This window comes from Bos javanicus, chromosome 19 (genome assembly GCF_032452875.1).
Source record: "Bos javanicus breed banteng chromosome 19, ARS-OSU_banteng_1.0, whole genome shotgun sequence".
Lineage (NCBI taxonomy): Eukaryota > Metazoa > Chordata > Mammalia > Artiodactyla > Bovidae > Bos > Bos javanicus.
Genome location: NC_083886.1, coordinates 25,553,538 through 25,574,059, shown reverse-complemented (window position 1 = coordinate 25,574,059; position 20,522 = coordinate 25,553,538). Strand labels below are relative to the sequence as shown.

Below are 20,522 nucleotides of genomic sequence, written 5' to 3'. Positions count from 1 at the left end.
ATAAGTGAAAGTTATATAGTATATCCTCCCTTGTATTTTTTTGTGGTCTTTTGATCAGTATACTGTTTTGAGATACATCCATACAGTTGTGTTGGTAATGTATTCTTTTTGATTTCTGAGTAACTCTTACAAATAATGCTACTATGAATATTTTTGTATATGTCTTTTCTTGCATATGTGTACATATTTCTTTTGGGTTCCCTGGTAGCTCAGTTGATAAAGAATTTGCTGCAATACAGGAGACCTGGTTTGATTGGGTCAGGAAGATCCACTGGAGAAGGGAACAGCTACCCACTCCAGTATTCTGACCTGGAGAATTCCATGGACTCTATAGTCCATGGGGTTGCAAAGAGTCAGACACGACTTTCACTTTACTTCTTTTGGGTAAATACCTATGAACAGGCAAAATGTTAGGATACTGAAAGAGGAACTCCCCAGGTTGGTGAGTGCCCAATATGCTACTGGAGATCAGTGGAGAAATAACTCCAGAAAGAATGAAGGGATGGGGCCAAAGCAAAAACAATACCCAGCTGTGGATGTGACTGGTGATAAAAGCAAGGTCTGATGCTGTAAAGAGCAATATTGCATAGGAACCTGGAATGTTAGGTCCATGAATCAAGGCAAATTGGAAGTGGTCAAACTGGAGATGGCAAGAGTGAATGTTGACATTATAGAAATCAGCGAACTAAAATGGACTGGAATGGGTGAATTTAACTCCATTGACCATTATATCTACTACTGTGGGCAGGAGTCCCTTAGAAGAAATGGAGGAGCCATCATGGTCAACAAGAGAGTCCAAAACGCAGTACTTGGATGCAATCTCAAAAACGACAGAATGGTCTCTGTTCATTTCCAAGGCAAACCATTCAATATCATGGTAATCCAAGCCTATACCCCAACCAGTAACATGGAAGAAGCTGAAGTTGAACGGTTCTATGAAGACCTACAAGACCTTTTAAAACTAACACCCAAAAAAGATGTCCTTTTCCTTATAGGGGAGTGGAATACAAAAGTAGGAAGTCAAGAAACACCTGGAGTAACAGGCAAATTTGGCCTTGGAGTATGGAATGAAGCAGGGCAAAGGCTAATAGAGTTTTGCCAAGAGAACACACTGGTCATAGCAAACACCCTCTTCCAACAACACATGAGAAGACTCTACACATGGACATCACCAGATGGTCAACACCGAAATCAGATTGATTATATTCTTTGCAGCCAAAGATGGAGAAGCTCTATACAGTCAGCAAAAACAAGACCGGGAGCTGACTGTAGCTCAGATCATGAACTCCTTATTGCCAAATTCAGACTTAAATTGAAGAAAGTAGGGAAAACCACTAGACCATTCAGGTATGACCTAAATCAAGTCCTTTATGACTATACAGGGGAAGTGAGAAATAGATTTAAAGGACTAGATCTGATAGACAGAGTGCCTGATGAACTATGGACAGAGGTTCATGGCACTGTACAGGAGACAGGGATCAAGACCATCCCCAAGAAAAAGAAATGCAAAAAAGCAAAATGGCTGTTTGAGGAGGCCTTACAAATAGCTGTGAAAAGAAGAGAAGTGAAAAGCAAAGGAGAAAAGGAAAGATATAAGCATCTGAATGCAGAGTTCCAAAGAATAGCAATGAGAGATAAGAAAGCCTTCCTCAGCAATCAATGCAAAGAAATAGAGGAAAACAACAGAATGGGAAAGACTAGAGATCTCTTCAAGAAAATTAGAGACACCAAGGGAACATTTCATGCAAAGATGGGCTCGATAAAGGACAGAAATGGTATGGACCTAAAAGAAGCAGAAGATATTAAGAAGAGGTGGCAAGAATACACAGAAGAACTGTACAAAAAAGATCTTCATGATCCAGATAATCACGATGGTGTGATCACTCATCTAGAGCCAGACATCCTGGAATATGAAGTCAAGTGGGCCTTAGGAAGCATCACTATGAACAAAGCTAGTGGAGGTGATGGAATTCCAGTTGAGCTATTTCAAATCCTGAAAGATGATGCTGTGAAAGTGCTGCACTCAATATGCCAGCAAATTTGGAAAACTCAGCAGTGGCCACAGGACTGGAAAAGGTCAGTATACATTCCAATCTCAAAGAAAGGCAATGCCAAAGAATGCTCAGACTACCGCACAATTGCACTCACACGCTAGTAAAGTAATGCTCAAAATTCTCCAAGCCAGGCTTCAGCAATATGTGAACCGTGAACTTCCAGATGTTCAACATGGTTTTAGAAAAGGCAGAGGAATCAGAGATCAAATTGCCAAGATCCACTGGATCATCGAAAAAGCAAGAGAGTTCCAGAAAAACATCTATTTCTACTTTATTGACTATGCTAAAGCCTTTGACTGTGTGGATCACAATGAACTGTGGAAAATTCTGAAAAAGATGGGAATGCCAGACCACCTGACCTGCCTCTTGAGAAGCCTATATGCAGGTCAGGAAGCAACAGTTAGAACTGGACATGGAACAACAGACTGGTTCCTTATAGGAGGAGTACGTCAAGGCTGTATATTGTCACCCTGCTTATTTAACTTATATGCAGACTACATCATGAGAAACGCTGGGCTGGAAGAAGCACAAGCTGGGATCAAGATTGCCGGGAGAAATATAAATCACCTCAGATATGCAGATGACACCACCCTTATGGCAGAAAGTGAAGAGGAACTAAAGAGCCTCTTGGTGAAAATGAAAGAGGAGAGTGAAAAATTTGGCTTAAAGCTCAACATTCAGAAAACGAAGATCATGGCATCTGGTCCCATCACTTCATGGGAAATAGATGGGGAAACAGTGGAAACAGTGTCAGAGTTTATTTTTGGGGGCTCCAAAATCACTGCAGATGGTCATTGCAGCCATGAAATTAAAAGACGCTTACTCCTTGGAAGGAAAGTTATGACCAACCTAGATAGCATATTAAAAAGCAGAGACAGTACTTTGCCAACAAAGGTCCATCTAATCAAGGCTATGGTTTTTCCTTTTGGTCATGTATGGATGTGAGAGTTGGACTGTGAAGAAAGCTGAGTGCCAAAGAATTGATGCTTTTGAACTGTGATGTTGGAGGAGACTCTTGACAGTCCCTTGGACTGCAGTCCATCTTAAAGGAGGTCAGTCCTGGGTGTTTGTTGGAAGGACTGATGCCAAAGCTGAAACTCCAATACTTTGGCCACCTGATGCGAAGAGCTGACTCATTGGAAAAGACCCTGATGCTGGGAGGGATTGGGGGCAGGAGGAGAAGGGGCCGACAGAGGATGAGAAGGCTGGATGACATCACCGACTCGATGGACATGAGTTTGGGTGAACTCCGGGAGTTGGTGATGGACAGGGAGGCCTGGCGTGCTGTGATTCATGGGGTCACAAAGAGTCGGACACAACTGAGCGACTGAACCGACTGATCTGACTGAAAATCGTTCATAGGTTTAGTATCTCAGTCGTGTCTGACTCTTGCAACCCCATGGACTGTAGCCTGCCAAGCTCCTCTCTCCATGGGATTCTCCAAGCAAGAATACTGGAGTGGGTTGCAGTTTCCTCCTCCAGGGGATCTTCCCAACCCAGGGATCAAACCTGGGTCTTCTGCATAGCAGGCAGACTCTTTACCAACTGAGCCACCAGGGAACCTATGTTCTAATAGTAGATATTACCAAAGGTATTTCCAAAGTAATCATACCAAATACACACTTACAAGCAGTGTCTGAGAGTTTAGTATCTTCACATCTTTACCAACAATAATATCGACAATATTTTTTGATTAGTTACTATGGTGAGTGCTTAGTGGTGTATTTTTTCTGTAGTTCTCTGATATTTAATGAAGTTGAGTATCTTTTCATATGCTTACTGGTCATTCAGATATTCTCTTTTGTAAAACATCTGTTCAAACCTTTTATTAATATTTCTGTTCAGTTCAGTTCAGTTCAGTCACTCAGTCATGTCCAACTCCTTGTGACATGGACTGCAGCATGCCAGGCTTCCCTGTCCATCACCAACTGCCAGAGCTTGCTCAAACTTATGTCCATTGAGTCAGTGATTGAATCCAACTGTCTCATCCTCTGTTGTCCCCTTCTCCTCCTGCCTTCAATCTTCAGTCTTTCAAAAGCATCAGGGTCTTTTCCAAGTTTTTCACATCAGATGGCCAAAATATTGGAGTTTCAGCTTTAGCATCAGTACTTCCAATGAATATACAGGACTGATTTCCTTTAGGATGGACTGGTTGGATCTCCTTGCAGTCCAAGGGACTCTCAAGAGTCTTCTCCAACACCACAGTTCTAAAGCATCAATTCGTTGGCATTCAGTTTTCTTTATAGTCCAACTCTCATATCCATACATGACTACTGGAAAAACCATAGCTTTGACTATATGGACCTTTGTTAGCAAAGTAATGTCTTTGCTTTCCAATATGCTACAGTCCATGGGTCGCAAACAGTGGGACACAACTGAGTGACTTCACTTCACTATGCTGTCTAGGTTGGTCATAGCTTTTCTTCCAAGGAGCAAGCGTCTTTTAATTTCATGGCTGCAGTCACCATCTGTAATGATTTTGATGCCCCCCCAAATAAAGTCTGTCACTGTTTCCATTGCTTCCCCATCTATTTGCCATGAAGTGATGGGACCAGATGCCATGATCTTAGTTTTCTGAATGTTGAGGTTTAAGCCAACTTTTTCACTCTCCTCTTTCACTTTCATCAAGAGGCTCTTTACTTCTTCACTTTCTGCCATAAAAGTGGTGTCATCTGAATATCTGAGGTTATTGATATTTCTCCCGGCAATCTTGATTCCAGCTTGTGCTTCTTCCAGCCCAGCGTTTCTCATGATGTAGTCTGCATATAAATTATATAAGCTGGGTGACAATATACAGTCTTGATGTACTCTTTTCCCGATTTGGAACTGGTCTGTTGTTCCATGGGGTTCTCAGTGGAAAAGAACTGACTCATTGGAAAAGACCCTGATGTTTTTGAAAGATTGAAGGCAGGAGGAGAAGGAGACAACAGAGGATGAGATGGTTGGATGGCATCACCAACTTGATAGACTTGAGTTTGAGCAAGCTCCGGGAGTTGGTGATGGACAGGGAAGCCTGGCATGCTACAGTCCATGGGGTTGCAAAGAGTTGGACATGACTGAGTGACTGAACTGAACTGAACTGAACTGTTGTTCCATGTCCAGTTCTAACTGTTCTAATGTCCAGAACCAGTCTGTTTCATCTCCAGTTCTAATATTTCTGTTAAACTTTCCTTTTCTTATTGATTTATAGGAGTTTTTTTAATTCTGGATGCTGCTCTAGATTACCATGTATGTTATATGTGTTGTAAATATATTGTTGCATTTTCACTCTTATGGTATTTTTGATGACAGGATTTAAAAAATTAAATTGAAAGAGACAAGTGTACCCCAATGTTCATCGCAGCACTGTTTATAATAGCCAGGACATGGAAGCAACCTAGATGTCCATCAGCAGATGAATGGATAAGAAAGCTGTGGTACATATACACAATGGAGTATTACTCAGCCATTAAAAAGAATACATTTGAATCAGTTCTAATGAGGTGGATGAAACTGGAGCCTATTACACAGAGTGAAATAAGCCAGAAAGAAAAACACCAATACAGTATACTAATGCATATATATGGAATTTAGAAAGATGGTAACAATAACCTTGTGTACAAGATAGCAAAAGAGACACTGATGTATAGAACAGTCTTTTGGACTCTGTGGGAGAGGGAGAGGGTGGGATGATTTGGGAGAATGGCATTGAAATACGTATAATATCATATATGGAACGAGTTGCCAGTCCAAGTTCGATGCATGATACTGGTTGCTTGGGGCTGGTGCACTGGGATGACCCAGGGGAATGGTACAGGGAGGGAGGTGGGAGGGGGGGTTCGGGATGGGGAACATGTGTATACCTGTGGTGGATTCATGTTGATGTATGGCAAAACCAATACAATATTGTAAAGTAATTAGCCTCCAATTAAAGTAAATAAATTTATATTAAAAACAAAACAAAATATAGATTCCACAAAGAAAAAAAATTAAATGCAATTCTTTTTAAAACAATATATCCCTTTGTATTGCTAGTGTCATAGTGTTTTTAATTACTTTGTAATAAAATTTTTTCTTTCTCCCAGTCCTGATGATATTCTATGTTATATATTGGCTTTATTGTTCTACTGTGAAATTCTTATTTTAGATCCACAGTTTGCCTACAAATGGTTTTTCTGTTTGGTATGAAGTAGTTATATCCCAAATATTTGGAAAGTAAGCAATACATTTCTAAATAACCTATAGTTCAAATAGGAAATCATAAGGACAATTAGAAAATATTCTGAATTAAGATGAAAGGACAGTATATCAAAATTAGTAGGCTGCAGCTAAAGCAGTGTTGAAGGAAAATTTATAAAACTTCTCAGCAAATTGGGAATAGAAGAAAATGTCCTCAACTTGATGGAAGAGTGACTTCTAAAAAAACTATAGCTAACATCATAGTTAAGGTAAAACATTGAGTCCTTTTCTCCTTAAGATCAGGCACAAAGTAAAAATGTTTACTCTCACTACTCTTATTCAGTATTTTACCAGAAGTCCTAGGAAGTGAGAAAGGGCAAGAAAAAGAAGTAAAAAGTATGCAGAATGGAAAGTAAGAAAAGAAACCGTCTCTTTTTGTAGAGAACATGATTATGTGTGTAGAAAATCCCAAAGAATGTAATAAAAGTTTCCAGTAACTAATTTAACTTATTGAACTAGTTTAAATTATTAAACTAAGTGAGTTTAATAATATCATAGGTACAAAGTCAATATACTTAAAAATTATATTTTTGCATATTAGTATATGGGGCTTCCCTGGTGGCTCAATGGTAAAGTATCCGCCTACCAATGTAAGACATGCGGTTGCCTGGGTGCGTATAAAATAGTATTAACATATTTATATTTATATCAACTAGCAATGAACATGTATAAAATTAAAAGAAAAACCTTTAAAGTGCCCTTTATGATAGTATCCAACTATTAAATACTTGTGTTCAGTCAGTCAGTCATGTCTGACTCTTTGTGACCCCATGAACTATAGGCTGCCAGGCTTCTCTATCCATGGAATTTTCCAGGCAAGAATACTGGAGTGGGTTGCCATTTCCTCCTCCAGTGGTTAGATACTTAGGTATGAATCTTACACAATATATACAAGACCTATGTGGAAAATCACAAAATACTGATTGAAGAAATAATAAAGGTCTAAAGAAGTGAATAGACAGAATGTGTTCGTGAATTTGAAGGCTTAGTATTCTTAAGAAATTGACTGTTTCAAAACTCAGCCAAGTTTAGACACAATTCAAATCAACACACCAACAGGATCTTGGGGGTACAAATTGACAATCTTGTTGTAAAATGTATAAAGACAAAGTAATTAAAAAGCAAATTTGACTTTGGAAACAAAGAACAAATGGAATCATGCTGTCTGATTTCTAGACTTACTATTAAGATAAATAATCAGAAAAGTGTGGTATTAGTGAAAATGTAGAAATATGGATCAGTATAGAGAATGTAGAATAGCATATAGAGTCCAAAAGGAGATCTACTCATGTATCATCCATTGGTTTTTTTAAATTGAGGTACAGTCATTGTACAATATTACTCAAGTTTCAGGTGTACAATGTATTGATTTGCAATTTTCAATCGTCCATTGATTTCTGACAAATATGTAAAGACAATTCAGTGGAAAATAGTCTTTTCAACCAACGGTGCTGAAAAAGTTGGATTTCCATATGAAAAATAAAATGCCTCAATCCATACCTCACATTCTCAACAACAAATCACTCCAGACAGATCATCCATCTAAATATCTCATATGAGTACTGAGAAAATTCCCATGACAGTGTTTCGTGAAGTCAGAGAAGTCCCAGAGCAGGGAACTCGGAGGAGAAGGTGAGGGGCCATCAGGTTGCCTCTGCTAAGTTAGCTGAAGCCGGCGCAGAGTTGGTTACTGTAACTGTGGCTGGAATAGGGGATGAGGCTGAGAGAACTAAAAATGTGCACAAGAAGTGTCTCATGTAGGTCTCTAGGGAAGAAGAGTCCTTCTACCAGGGGATGAACAGTGGTTTCTCATTGAATTGAAAATTCAGCCAACCACCTGGACATTTAAAAAAATGATTATTCTTATTTCTTTTTTAAAAACTGAGGTGCAATTAACATAATATTGTATTAGTTTCTAGTATATAACAACTGTGGTTGTTACATGAACTGACAGGGTTGCCATTCTGCTTGGGGTGGCATTATTAATTACCAAGGGAAAACTAGGCTGCTCTACACAATTGCAGCAGACAGGCCCATGTTTGAAATTCTGGAAAATTCTTTGAGAACCACTTTGTATTTTCATGTACCATAATAAACGTGAATGAAACTATAACAATCCAATAAAGCAAGACCAACAAAGAGGCAGGTTCCCTAGGAATGAAGGTTTGTGTTATACCAGCTTGTAAAGGGCCCCATAAGGCTTCAGTGCTGGCTCAGTGGTAAAGAAACTGCCTGCCGATGCAGAAGATGTGGGTTCGCCCCATTGGTCAGGAAGATTCCCTGGAGAAGGAATTGGCTACCCAATCCAGTATCGTCTGGGAAGTCCCGTGGACAGACGAGCCTGGAGGGCTACAGTCCATGGGGTTGCAAAGAGTCAGACACAACTCAGCAACTAAACAACTAAGGACTCCGTACAGCTGAGATGACGGCCGAGGAGAAAATGGAATCAGCAGTGAAAAAAGGAGTTATAAATGTTTTATGGCCTTGTAGTCAATTTCGGAGTAAGGAAGTGCTAGAGATCCGAGATAATCAGACATGTATGGAGATTACCAGAGACAATGGTGGGCAGGGTGCTATTAAGTTTTTCCTAGGGAGGTGAGGAGCTAGACATAACTCAGTGGAATGAAAACCTAGGTTTCTTTTCTATTTTCAAGAGAAGAAGAACATATTCTGGGAGAGTTTAACTTTTCTCTTATTCTTGTACTTTGTATGTATATATATATATATATATATATATATATGCATATTTGGCTCATAGAAGTCTAATCTTTTTTAACTCTCCTCTGTCGTGTGTTTATAGGGAAGTGGATGGTAGTGAAAGATTTACTACCCTGAAAATCTTTCCAAAAATATGCATCACATTGCTCAAAGACCACCAAATACTTCCTTTTGCCATGGAATAAGCCTCCTAAATTCCTAAGCTATTTTAGGATATTCACAGTCTAGTTTCTGCCTGTTTTAATGGTTTCTCCAGTCATTCTTCTTCATCTCCAAAATGTAAGCTCCAACCCCACATACTACTGTCTGTTCCCATTAAGCATCCATATGTGAGCTTCTCACCATCTCTACATTCCCTGAAGTATAGACAGGTGTGCTCAGTGATTGTAATCAGCCACTGCTCCTGCACCCTGAGAACTTTTGTCCCAAAGTGTGAAAGTCGCTCAGTTGTGTCTGACTCTTTGTGACCCCATGGACTATACAGTCCGTGGAATTCTCCAGGCCAGAATACTGGAGTGGGTAGCCTTTCCCTTCTCCTGGGGATCTTCCCAACCCAGGGAACGCACCCAGGTCTCCCACATTGCAGGCGGATTCTTTACCAGCTGAGCCACAAGGGAAGTCCTTTGTCCCAAAGAGGTCCTGGGTAATTACGTTGTCTTTAACGAGTTCCTCCAGGATCCAGACTCCTCTGGGATCCAGGGCCCCTTAGGGCCAAGGATAAAGAATGGGAGATGTGAGAGGAGGTTTAAGACACAGGTCATGACTACAGAGGCTGATATCTCACATGCCTTAGTGAATAGAGGGGAGCAGGATCTCAGGTCAGGGTCCTGGAGTCACCCTCACACGCTGGGTAAGTTGGGCAGAAGGTGAATGAACTAATCCCTTAGAGTCTTTCCAACCTGAGGGTCTTGATTTCCCAGGTCGTGTGATGTTCTGCAGGAGAGTTTTTCAGGTACAATAATCCTCCTCTTTTCCACCTCTCTCCCTCCCCAAACTATTCCACATCCTAGAAATACTTTTATTAATATTTACCGGTTAGAGGGCTTCCCCAGTGGTGCTAGTGGTAAAGATCCCACTGCCAATGCAGGCGATGTATGAGATCTGAGTTCAATCCCTGGGTCAGGAAGATCCCTTGGAGGAGGGCTTGGCAAGCCACTTTAGTATTCCTGCCTGGAGAATCCCATGGACAGAGGAGCCTGGTGGGCTACAGTCCACAGGGTCACAAAGAGTCGGACATGGCTAAAGCGACTTAGCACACATGTACCAGATAGAATCTAGTTTTTCATTAATGATAGCACTTATAAATATTACTTACTGCGTAATGTACTTTCACAAGATTGCACAATTTCAACATAATAATAGCTCTGGAGTAGGCATTGATACAAAAGTTCTGAGCATCTTATTTTATTTCCTAAAAATTGATTTTTATTTACTTTTTTTGGCCATGTTGCAAGGCATGTGGGATCCCAGTTCCCTGACCTGAGACTGAGTCCATGCCCCCTGAAGTGGAAGCGTGGAGTCTTAACCACTGGACAGCCAGAGATATCCCCTTGTTTTATTTTAGAATCACCTGGGAGCTTTAAAAAACTGCACAGTCTTGCTCTCAGAAGTTTTGATTAAATTTTTCTGAGACTGCCTAGTAACCTTATTTATTAAAGCTTCATCTATTCTTATTACTTATTGTGTAGTCCATGGGCCACAGCATGGGCATTATCTGCTAACTAAAAATGTAGAAATGGTCTACAGAATCAGATCAGGGCTTCCAAGGTCGTGTGGTGTTGCAGAGGAGAGTTTTCCAAGTATGCTGCGCTTAGTCACTCAGTTGTGTCCAAAAGTGTAACCCCATGGACTGTAGCCTGCCAGGCTTCTCTGTCCACAGGGATTCTCCAGGCAGGAATACCAGAGTGGCTCGCCATGCCCTCCTCCAGGGGGTCTTCTCAATCCAGGGATTGAAACCAGGTTTCCTGCATTACAGGCAGATTCTTTACCATCTGAGCCACCAGGGAAGCCCTTCAAGTATGGTAACACTCCTCTTTTCCCCCTCTCTGCACCCATCCCTCCACCAAACTTTGAGAATTTTTTATTAATGTTTACCCATTCGATCTGTTTTCATTAATGATAACATTCTTATGTATTACCATATCATTGATTCCCACAATATTGTGTAATTTCAGCACACTAACAACTCTTGTTAACAAGACAACTCTTGTAACAACAATTGTGCTCAAACTACCAGACAATTGCACTCATCTCACACGCTAGTAAAGTAATGCTTAAAATTCTCCAAGCCAGGCTTCAGCAATACATGAATCGTAAACTTCCAGATGTTCAATCTGGTTTTATAAAAGGCAGAGGAACCAGAGATCAAATTGCCAAGATCCGCTGGATCATCGATGACTATCTAGCTTTGTGGAATATCTCTGTATTAAGTCAACAGTGAACATCTTAACAATTTATAATTATAGTCCTCCAAAAAAACTATTAATACCTATCAGCAGTTTACTGTGTGAACAGACCTTTTTCGTTATAAAAAATTCTTTCCCAGCATCAGGGTCTTTTCCAATGAGTCAGTTCTTCGCATCAGGTGGTCAAAGTATTGGAGTTTCAGCTTCAGCATCAGTCCTTCCAATGAATACTCAGGATTGATCTCCTTTAAGATGGACTAAGAAAAAAATGCAAAAAGAAAAAGAGAGTTCCAGAAAAACATCTATTTCTGCTTTATTGACTATGCTAAAGCCTTTGACTGTGTGGATCACAATAAACTGTGGAAAATTCTGAAAGAGATGGGAATACCAGACCCCCTGACCTGCCTCTTGAGAAATCTGTATGCAGGTCAGGAAGCAACAGTTAGAACTGGACATGGAACAACAGACTGGTTCCAAATAGGAAAAGGAATACGTCAAGGCTGTATATTGTCACCCTGCTTATTTAACTTATATGCAGACTACATCATGAGAAATGCTGGGCTGAAAGAAGCAGAAGCAGCTGGAGTCAAGATTGCCGGGAGAAATATCAATCACCTCAGATATGCAGATGACATCACCCTTATGGCAGAAAGTGAAGAGGAACTAAAGAGCCTCTTGATGAAAGTGAAAGAGGAGAGTGAAAAAGTTGGCTTAAAGCTCAACATTCAGAAAGCTAAGATCATGGCATCTGGTCCCATCACTTCATGGGAAATAGATGGGGAAACAGTGGAAACAGTGTCAGAGTTTATTTTTTTGGGCTCCAAAATCACTGCAGATGGTAATTGCAGCCATGAAATTAAAAGACTCTTACACTCCTTGGAAGGAAAATTATGACTAACCTAGATAGCATATTAAAAAGCACAGACATTACTTTGCCAACAAAGGTCCATCTAGTCAAGGCTGTGGTTTTTCCTGTGGTCATGTATGGATGTGAGAGTTGGACTGTGAAGAAAGCTGAGCATCGAAGAATTGATGCTTTTGAACTGTGGTGTTGGAGAAGACTCTTGAGAGTCCCTTGGACTGCAAGGAGATCCACCCAGTCCATTCTAAAGGCGATCAGTCCTGGGTGTTCATTGGAAGGACTGATGTTGAAGCTGAAACTCCAATACTTTGGCCACCTGATGTGAAGAGCTGACTCATTGGAAAAGACCCTGATGCTGGGAAAGATTGATGGCAGGAGGAGAAGGGGACGACAGAGGATAAGATGGTTGGATGATCACTGACTTGATGGACATGGGTTTGGGTGGATTCCGGGAGTTGATGATGGACAGGGAGGCCTGGCGTGCTGCGGTTCAGGGGGTCGCAAAGAGTCGGACATGACTGAGCGACTGAACTGAACTGAACTGAACAAACTCTTGAGGTAGGAATTGATGCCATACTTCTGAACCCTTGCTTTATTTTAGAATCACCTTGGAGCTTTAAAAGCTTTGTATGTGCTTCCTCTCAAAGATTGTGGTTACATTTTTCTGAAGCGTCTAGTAATCTTAATTTTTAAAGCATCATGTATTCTTGCTACTTACTTTGTAGTCCATGGACTGAGAAATGGGCATTCATTTCAGTTCAGTTCAGTCAGTCAGTCGTGTTCGACTCTTTGCGATCCCATGGACTGCAGCACGCCAGGCTTCCCTGTCCATCACCAACTCCTGGAGCTTGCTCAAACTCATGTCCATTAAGTCAGTGATGCCATCCAATCATCTCATCCTCTGTCGTCCCCTTCTCCTCCTGCCTTCAATCTTTCCCAGCATCAGGGTCTTTTCCAATGAGTCAGTTCTTCGCATCAGGTGGTCAAAGTATTGGAGTTTCAGCTTCAGCATCAGTCCTTCCAATGAATACTCAGGATTGATCTCCTTTAAGATGGACTAAGAAAAAAATGCAAAAAGAAAAAGAAATGGAAAAAGGCAAAATGGTTGTCCGAGGAGGCCTTACAAATAGCTGTGAAAAGAAGAGAAGCGAAAGACAAAGGAGAAAAGGAAAGATATACCCATTTGAATGCAGAGTTCCAAAGGATAGCAAGGAGAGATAAGAAAGCCTTCTTCAATGATCAATGCAAAGAAATAGAGGAAAACAATAGCTTGGGAAAGACTAGAGATCTCTTTACCACTGAGCCACCAGGAAAGTCTGCCAGTACCAATGTCCTGGTGTAAAACCTGTTGACACAGCTAGATCAACCAGCCCCAAGGGGATAAAGAATGGATGAGTGAGAAAGGAAATTAATATATAGGATGTGTTGACAGATTGGATGTTGAGGATAAAAGAAAGGAGGGAATAAGAGACAACTCTCATGTTTTCATCTGGAGCTCCTGAAACTCTTTTCTGGGGATATGGGAGACTAGAGGTGGAGGGAATTTGGAGTGCGGCAGGGGTCTGGTCATGAATTTCTTCAATGAAATGTTGATCTGCAAATGTATATATTTGTTGTTGCTGTTGTTTAGCTGCTAAGTTGTGTCTGACTCTTTTGTGACTCCATGGACTGTAGACTGCCAGGCTTTACTGTCCATGGGATTTACCAGGCAAGAATGCTGTAGTGGATTGCCATGTCCTCCTCCAGGGGATCTTCCTGATCCAGGGATTGAACCTGTGTCTCTTGCGTTTCCTGTATTGGCAGGCAGATTCTTTACCACTGAGCCACCTGGGAAGCCCTGAGAAATCTACACACGAGTCTTAAATGGTAAGCAAAGCCATTCAGTAGAAGAATTTTTCTTGGTGGTATATGTACCACTGTTATAAGAGAACAGCATTCACGAAAAAGTCCCAGAACATCGACATGTAAGATACTGACAAAGCAAGAGCCAATTGCAGTTTGTGAGGATGTCCAGCTAGGCAGGTATGATGAAAACCACCACATTTTCTGTCTCAGAAATTAATGGACAAAAGTATATTAGAAAATTTGAAATATTGTTGCGCATTAAAAATAAGTGAAGAAAGTAATTTCTGATCATATATTCTGATTATAGAGATTTGCAGTACTGTTGAGATTATTATGACTACGATGAGAATGATATAAAATATTTTTTTGCAGAACACCTAACACATATTTCTGTCACAGAAATGTGTTTATTTTGAAATTCAGGTTTTTGTGAACTCGGTTATTCCTTCCTAAATATACTAGAGACGGATCATGACACGAAGAAATCAAACTATTGTCTCAGAGTTCCTCCTGCTGGGACTGCCCATCGAGTCAGAGCACCAAAACCTGTTCTACGCCCTGTTCCTGGCCATGTACGTTACAACTGTCCTGGGGAACCTTCTCATCCTCGTCCTCATTTGCCTGGACCCCCACCTCCACACACCCATGTATTTGTTTCTCAGTAACCTGTCTTTCTCTGACCTCTGCTTCTCCTCTGTCACAATGCCCAAATTGCTGCAGAATATGCAGAGTCAAGACCTGTCCATCCCCTATGCTGGCTGCTTGATACAAATGTACTTCTTCCTGTTTTATGGAGACCTGGAGAGCTTCCTCCTTGTGGCCATGGCCTATGACCGCTACGTGGCCATCTGCTTCCCCCTGCACTACACCACCATCATGAGCCCCAGGCTCTGTCTCTTCCTGGTGGTGCTGTCCTGGGTCCTGACCACGTTCCATGCCATGTTGCACACCCTGCTCATGGCCAGGCTGCATTTTTGTGAAGACAATGTGATCCCCCACTTTTTCTGTGACATGTCTGCTCTGCTGAAGCTGTCCTGCTCTGACACTCGAGTGAATGAGCTGGTGATATTTTTCACTGGAGGGCTCATTCTTGTGATCCCCTTTCTACTCATCATCACGTCCTATGCTCGAATCGTGTCCTCCATCCTCAAGGTCCCTTCTGCGAGGGGTATCCACAAAGCCTTCTCCACCTGTGGCTCCCACCTCACTGTGGTGTCTCTCTTCTATGGGACAATTATTGGTCTCTACTTATGCCCATCGGCTCATAATTCCACTGTTAAGGAGACTGTCATGTCTATGATGTACACTGTGGTGGCCCCCATGCTGAACCCCTTCATCTACAGCCTGAGGAACAGAGACATGAAGGGAGCTCTGGGAAGAGTCTTTTGGAGAAAGAAAACTCCCTTCTCTCTGTGATGCTAAAGGTGGGATTTCTACACAATTTTATGCAGCAAGTATATTGGTATTAATATTGGGATATTAACCCAGACTTCTTTTTTCAATGATCTTTTTGTTAAAATTCCGTAGTAAGATATTGTCCAATAAGTAACAGAGATATGGTGGAGGTATGTAGTAGGACTTGGAAAGGGGATGTCAGTGACCTACTAGCAGAATCTTGCTTGTTTTTTCTCTCCAGGTTACTCTAAGAAGCATTATTTTTAAACTTCCAACTAATCTTTGTATCCCCACCCCACCTTTTTTCTTTACTGTTTCCAGTGTTTTATTTACTGATGAAATAAACTCTACTGCTTACTGAGCATTTACTCATTTACTGTGGGGACACCCTGTCCCTTCTGCCCTTGACCCCACCACCTTGGACAGACATTCCTTGAATGAAGAGACTGAAACTACAGAACCCGGGCCCACAGCAGCCTACTAATATTTACTGAACCAGACAACCCCCAAGGTCCCATTTGAAAATATGGAAGTGAAGAAAGTGCTAGTTGCTCAGTTGTGTCCAGCTCTTTGCGACTCCATGGACTATAGCCACCAGGTTTCTCTGTCCGTGGAATTCTCCAGCAAGAATACTGGAGTGGGCTGCTGCCATTTCTTCCTCCAGGGGATCTTTTTGACCCAGGGATCGAACCTGGATCTCTTGTGTCTCCTGCATTGCAGGGGGATTCTTTACCATTGGAGCCACCAGGGAAGCCCTGAAAATATGGAGGAGACTAAAAGAAACAGCACAGGTGTGATAGCTTGTACAGTCACATTCATTTGGGATGCGCTGCCTCCTTGGCCGACTGTGTGCCACTATGGCAGCAAATTCTTGGGCCAGTGGTCCCTTCCTAAAGCTGGCCCTTCTGGCTGTGTGAGGCTGCCATCCTGACCATGCTGTGCTCCCAGAAAGGCCACTTAGAACCCAGGTCTGCCACATAAAGAGGTGGAGAGGAGAGCCCTTTCTTCAGTACCTGTGTCCCTTTCTGTAACAGTTAATTTATCATGTTTTTTTAAAAAACATAACCAAAACCATGCTTTAAATAATACTCTGTTCTTGAGGTCAGGCTGGTCCAAGTACAGTGGTGCTCACAATTAACTGATCACAGCCAGTTACAGGTTTCTTTATTGAGGAGGAAATGGCAACCCACTCCAGTATTTTTGCCTAGAGAATCCCATGGAGAGAAGAGCCTGGCTGGCTACAGTCCACGGGGTCGCAAAAAGTCAGACACGAGTGAGTGATTAATACTAATACTATACTCGAGCTCAATACTACTTAAAATTCAAAATTCTCACTCCTCTGGTTACCTCTGCTAAACTGGACTTTTAATTGTTGAATATAGATATTTACTTATCTCTTCTTGAGCAAGGGTTTGCATTATCCTGTCTCTTAACCGTCTCTCCTCTGATATATTTTCATGTCTCCAGTGTCTTCTTGACCTGCCCTGAACTCAAGTGCGCTTTCTATCTCCTTTGCTACAATAGTTTAGTTTGTCTTTGTTGTTCTTGTTTAGTTGTTAAATCATATCCAACTCTTTTGCTACCCCGTGGACTTTAGTTCACCAGGCTCCTCTGTCATGCCGTAGGGCAACTAAGCCCGTGTGCCACCAAGAGCCTGTGCTCTGCAACAAGAGAGGCCACCGCAACGAGAAGCCCACACCCCACGACTACAGAGTAGCTCCTGTTCGCGGCAACTACAGAAAAGCCCACACACAGCGACGAAGACCCAGCACAGCCACAAAAATGTTAATTATGGCTTTGTGGCCATAGATAACTGCAGCAGCAGGAAGAGCTGGAAACTAGGAGGTATTCTGACACATCTGGGGAGTATTAGAGACAATGCAGGTCAGGTGCCGGTATCGTTTTCCCACAGAGGTAAGAAGGTAGAAGTACTTCAGTGGAATTCAAACTGGGTTTTCTTTTCTATCTTGGCTTGAGGAAGAATTGAATATAATCAGGGAGTGTTTCTTTTGTCTCTTACTCTAGTACTTTCTATATATGTGCATATGGTTTTGTCACATAGGTAACGACTCCTAGTTAGCTACAGGTCATTTATGGGAAATGGTGTTTTACTGAGAGATTCTGCAATCTTGAGAATCTTCCCAAAATATGTGTCTTGGAACTTCCCTGGCAGTTCAGTGGTTAAGATTCTGAGTTTCCACTTAAAGGGGTGCAGGTTAGACCCCCTTGTCCAGGAACTAAGATCCCACATGCTGCCCAGCATGGCCAAAAACCAAAATGTCTTTCTTGGCACTTTACTAAACTCACTGAAGGCTTCTTGTTGCCACAGAAAGCAGCCTGCTACACTCAGATATTTTAGGATATTTACAGTATGGCCTCACCAACCATCCTCTTTTACTTTCCACCTGTGGCTCCAACCACAAAGGTCTGCTGTCCATTCCCTAAACAGGCAGTGGTTAGGCTTTCCTGCATGAGCTCTGCATCCTCAATTTCCCTCAAGGTATAGTCAGGTGTGATCAGTGATTATAATCAGTCACTGCTCCTGGACCCTGAGAGCATTGGTCCTAGAGAGGTCCTGGGTAATTGCTTTGTCTTTAATAAATCCCTCCAGGATCCAGACTCCTCTGGGATCCAGGGCCCCTTAGGCCCGAGGATGTGCAGAATGGGAGATGGAGAAGGGAGTTTTCAGACACAGGTGATGACTACAGAGGGTAATATTTTACATGCGTTAGTGAATAAAGGGGAGCAGGATCTCAGGTCACGGTCCTGGAGTCACCCTCAAACACTAGGTAAGTTGGGCAGAGGGTGAATGAGCTGGTCACTTATGGTCCTTCCAACCTAAGGGTCTTGATTTCCCAGGTTGTATGATGTTCTGCAGGAGAGTTTTTCAGATATGGTAATGAAGAATTGATGCCTTTGAACTGTGGTGTTGGAGAAGACTCTTGAGAGTCCATTGGACTACAAGGAGATCCAACCAGTCCATTCTAAAGGAGATCAGTCCTGGGTGTTCTTTGGAAGGATTGATGTTGAAGCTGAAACTCCAATACTTTGGCCACCTCATGCAAAGAGTTGACTCACTGGAAAAGACTCTGATGCTGGGAGGGATTGGGGGCAGGAGGAGAAGGGGACAACAGAGGATGAGATGACTGGATGGCATCACCGACTCGATAGATGTGAGTTAGAGTGAACTCCGGGAGTTGGTGATGGACAGGGAGGCCTGGCGTGCTGCGATTCAGGGGGTCGCAAAGAGTCGGACACAACTGAGCAACTGAACTGAACTGAACTGAATGCTCCTCTTTTCCACCTCTCTCCCTCCTAAAATTTCACTGTGTTTGAGAAATGCTTGTTAATATTACACCAGTTATAATCTATTTTTGTCAGTGCCTGCATTTTTGTGTATTACTCATCATATTATTTATTCCAATGATATTGAATCATTTCAGCATACTGACAACTCAATGTAAGCATTAGTGTCATAGTTCTGAACTCTAATGTTACGTTAGAATCACTTTGGAGCTTTAGAAAATTTTGAATGGATGTTGCACAGCAGAAACTGACACAATATTGGGAAGCACTTATTTTGTTGTTCAGCCGCCAAGTCGTGTCCGACTCCTCGCGATGCCATGGACTGAAGCAATGATATTCCAATAAAAAACTGTGGTTAAATATATCTGAGGGCTTCAGTAATTTTTATTTTTAAAATGTATGAAATATCCTTGCTACTCACTGTGTAGTCCATGGACTGCGGCATGGGCATTAACTGGGTGCTAATTGAAGTGCAGAGGCATTATGCCATAATAAAGTTACTAGTACTTAGCAAAAAATGCAGGAGCAGACCTACTGTGTCAAAATCAGGGTTTTCCAGAACTCCCAGGGAATTTTCACGGTTTTCCTGAACTCCCAGAGAATTTTCATGGATTATTATTATTATATTCATGGAAATTTTAGAACCACTGCATTATGTTGCCTTATGTGAAGTCCAGGCTGAGAACTACTGACTTAATGGGCGTAGAATGTGAGAGGCTCATGGCATCATCAGTGATAACATCCCCAAGTCCTGTCTCTGGTTTGTGATCCACAGTCACACTCTTGGCACAAGAGTTGGGACCTGCTCACTTGCCAGGGAAAAAATTTCTGAGAAAATCATGATTTTCTTCAATGATTCTTCTCACTGTGATATCAGTACCTTTGTCCATGTGTAAAACCTGTTCACGTGGCTGGATCAACCCACATCAAGGAGTGAAATCCCAGATGTTGGATTCCATTCTGTCTTTCATGAAGGAGCGTCCTACATCTAATGATGCTTCTCCTTTGCTTTTTTTGGCCAGCTTTGAGGCACGCTGAGGTGGATAAATCAGGATTCTTGAAAGAATATGAACCAGTTGGAGAGTACATCTATACCTATATTTATTTTATCTATATAGATAAATATCTCAATTTTATCCTCTGTGATGGTGAATAGAATAGTGTATCTGGTGTGGGGACATTTTCCATGGGGACAAATTACATCCATAAATTCGGTAATACAGTGTCAAATTCAGTGCCAAAGTGCTAGCACTAGGAGTTGAGTCTAGTACTTCTTCTGGGAGGATTTAGTAGGCGCAGACAGCAAACTCCTAATTTAGAAGGAGTTTGCGGTCTTTCAAGTTGGAAGAATGCAAGTCTCAGCTGGAAGCACAGCCAATTAGTGTTGTGATATGTCAAATATGTCCAGACACTCTGCCAGCTGCAAGCACTGCCGCAGTCGTGACGGCAGACATGGCCTTTCCTACAGGTAGCCTACCATTCTGTAGGGAAGAAAGCTATGAACAGTGTGATCAAAGGATACCGAAGGAGAAGGGTTCAGTCATGGAATCAGGGAGACGAGTTAAGAGGCCATCCCAGTGGTAGAGAAACGACATGATGTCAGCCAGATCAAGGGTACTGAGAGTGGCTATGGCAGTGTCTGAAAGGGTAGGAGAATCTGTAGGACTTGCCCACAGATAGGAAGCTGATAATGACCAAAGGAGGGAATGAAAGAATACT

At 41.9% G+C, this 20,522-nt stretch overlaps 1 protein-coding gene and 1 non-coding gene across 2 annotated transcripts; one reads left to right on the top strand and one right to left on the bottom strand.

The window, feature by feature from the left end:
• Positions 1-3,542: 3,542 nt before the first annotated feature.
• On the bottom strand, positions 3,543-3,614 carry TRNAS-GCU (transfer RNA serine (anticodon GCU)). Its single transcript has one exon. It is a non-coding gene; the product is annotated as a tRNA-Ser (tRNA).
• Positions 3,615-14,454: 10,840 nt separating this feature from the next.
• Positions 14,455-16,240, top strand: LOC133231937 (olfactory receptor-like protein DTMT). Its single transcript, XM_061390703.1, has one exon. It carries the CDS (start codon positions 14,574-14,576, stop codon positions 15,516-15,518), a length of 945 nt encoding a protein of 314 aa, XP_061246687.1. The 5' UTR covers positions 14,455-14,573; the 3' UTR covers positions 15,519-16,240.
• The last annotated feature ends 4,282 nt before the right edge of the window (positions 16,241-20,522 follow it).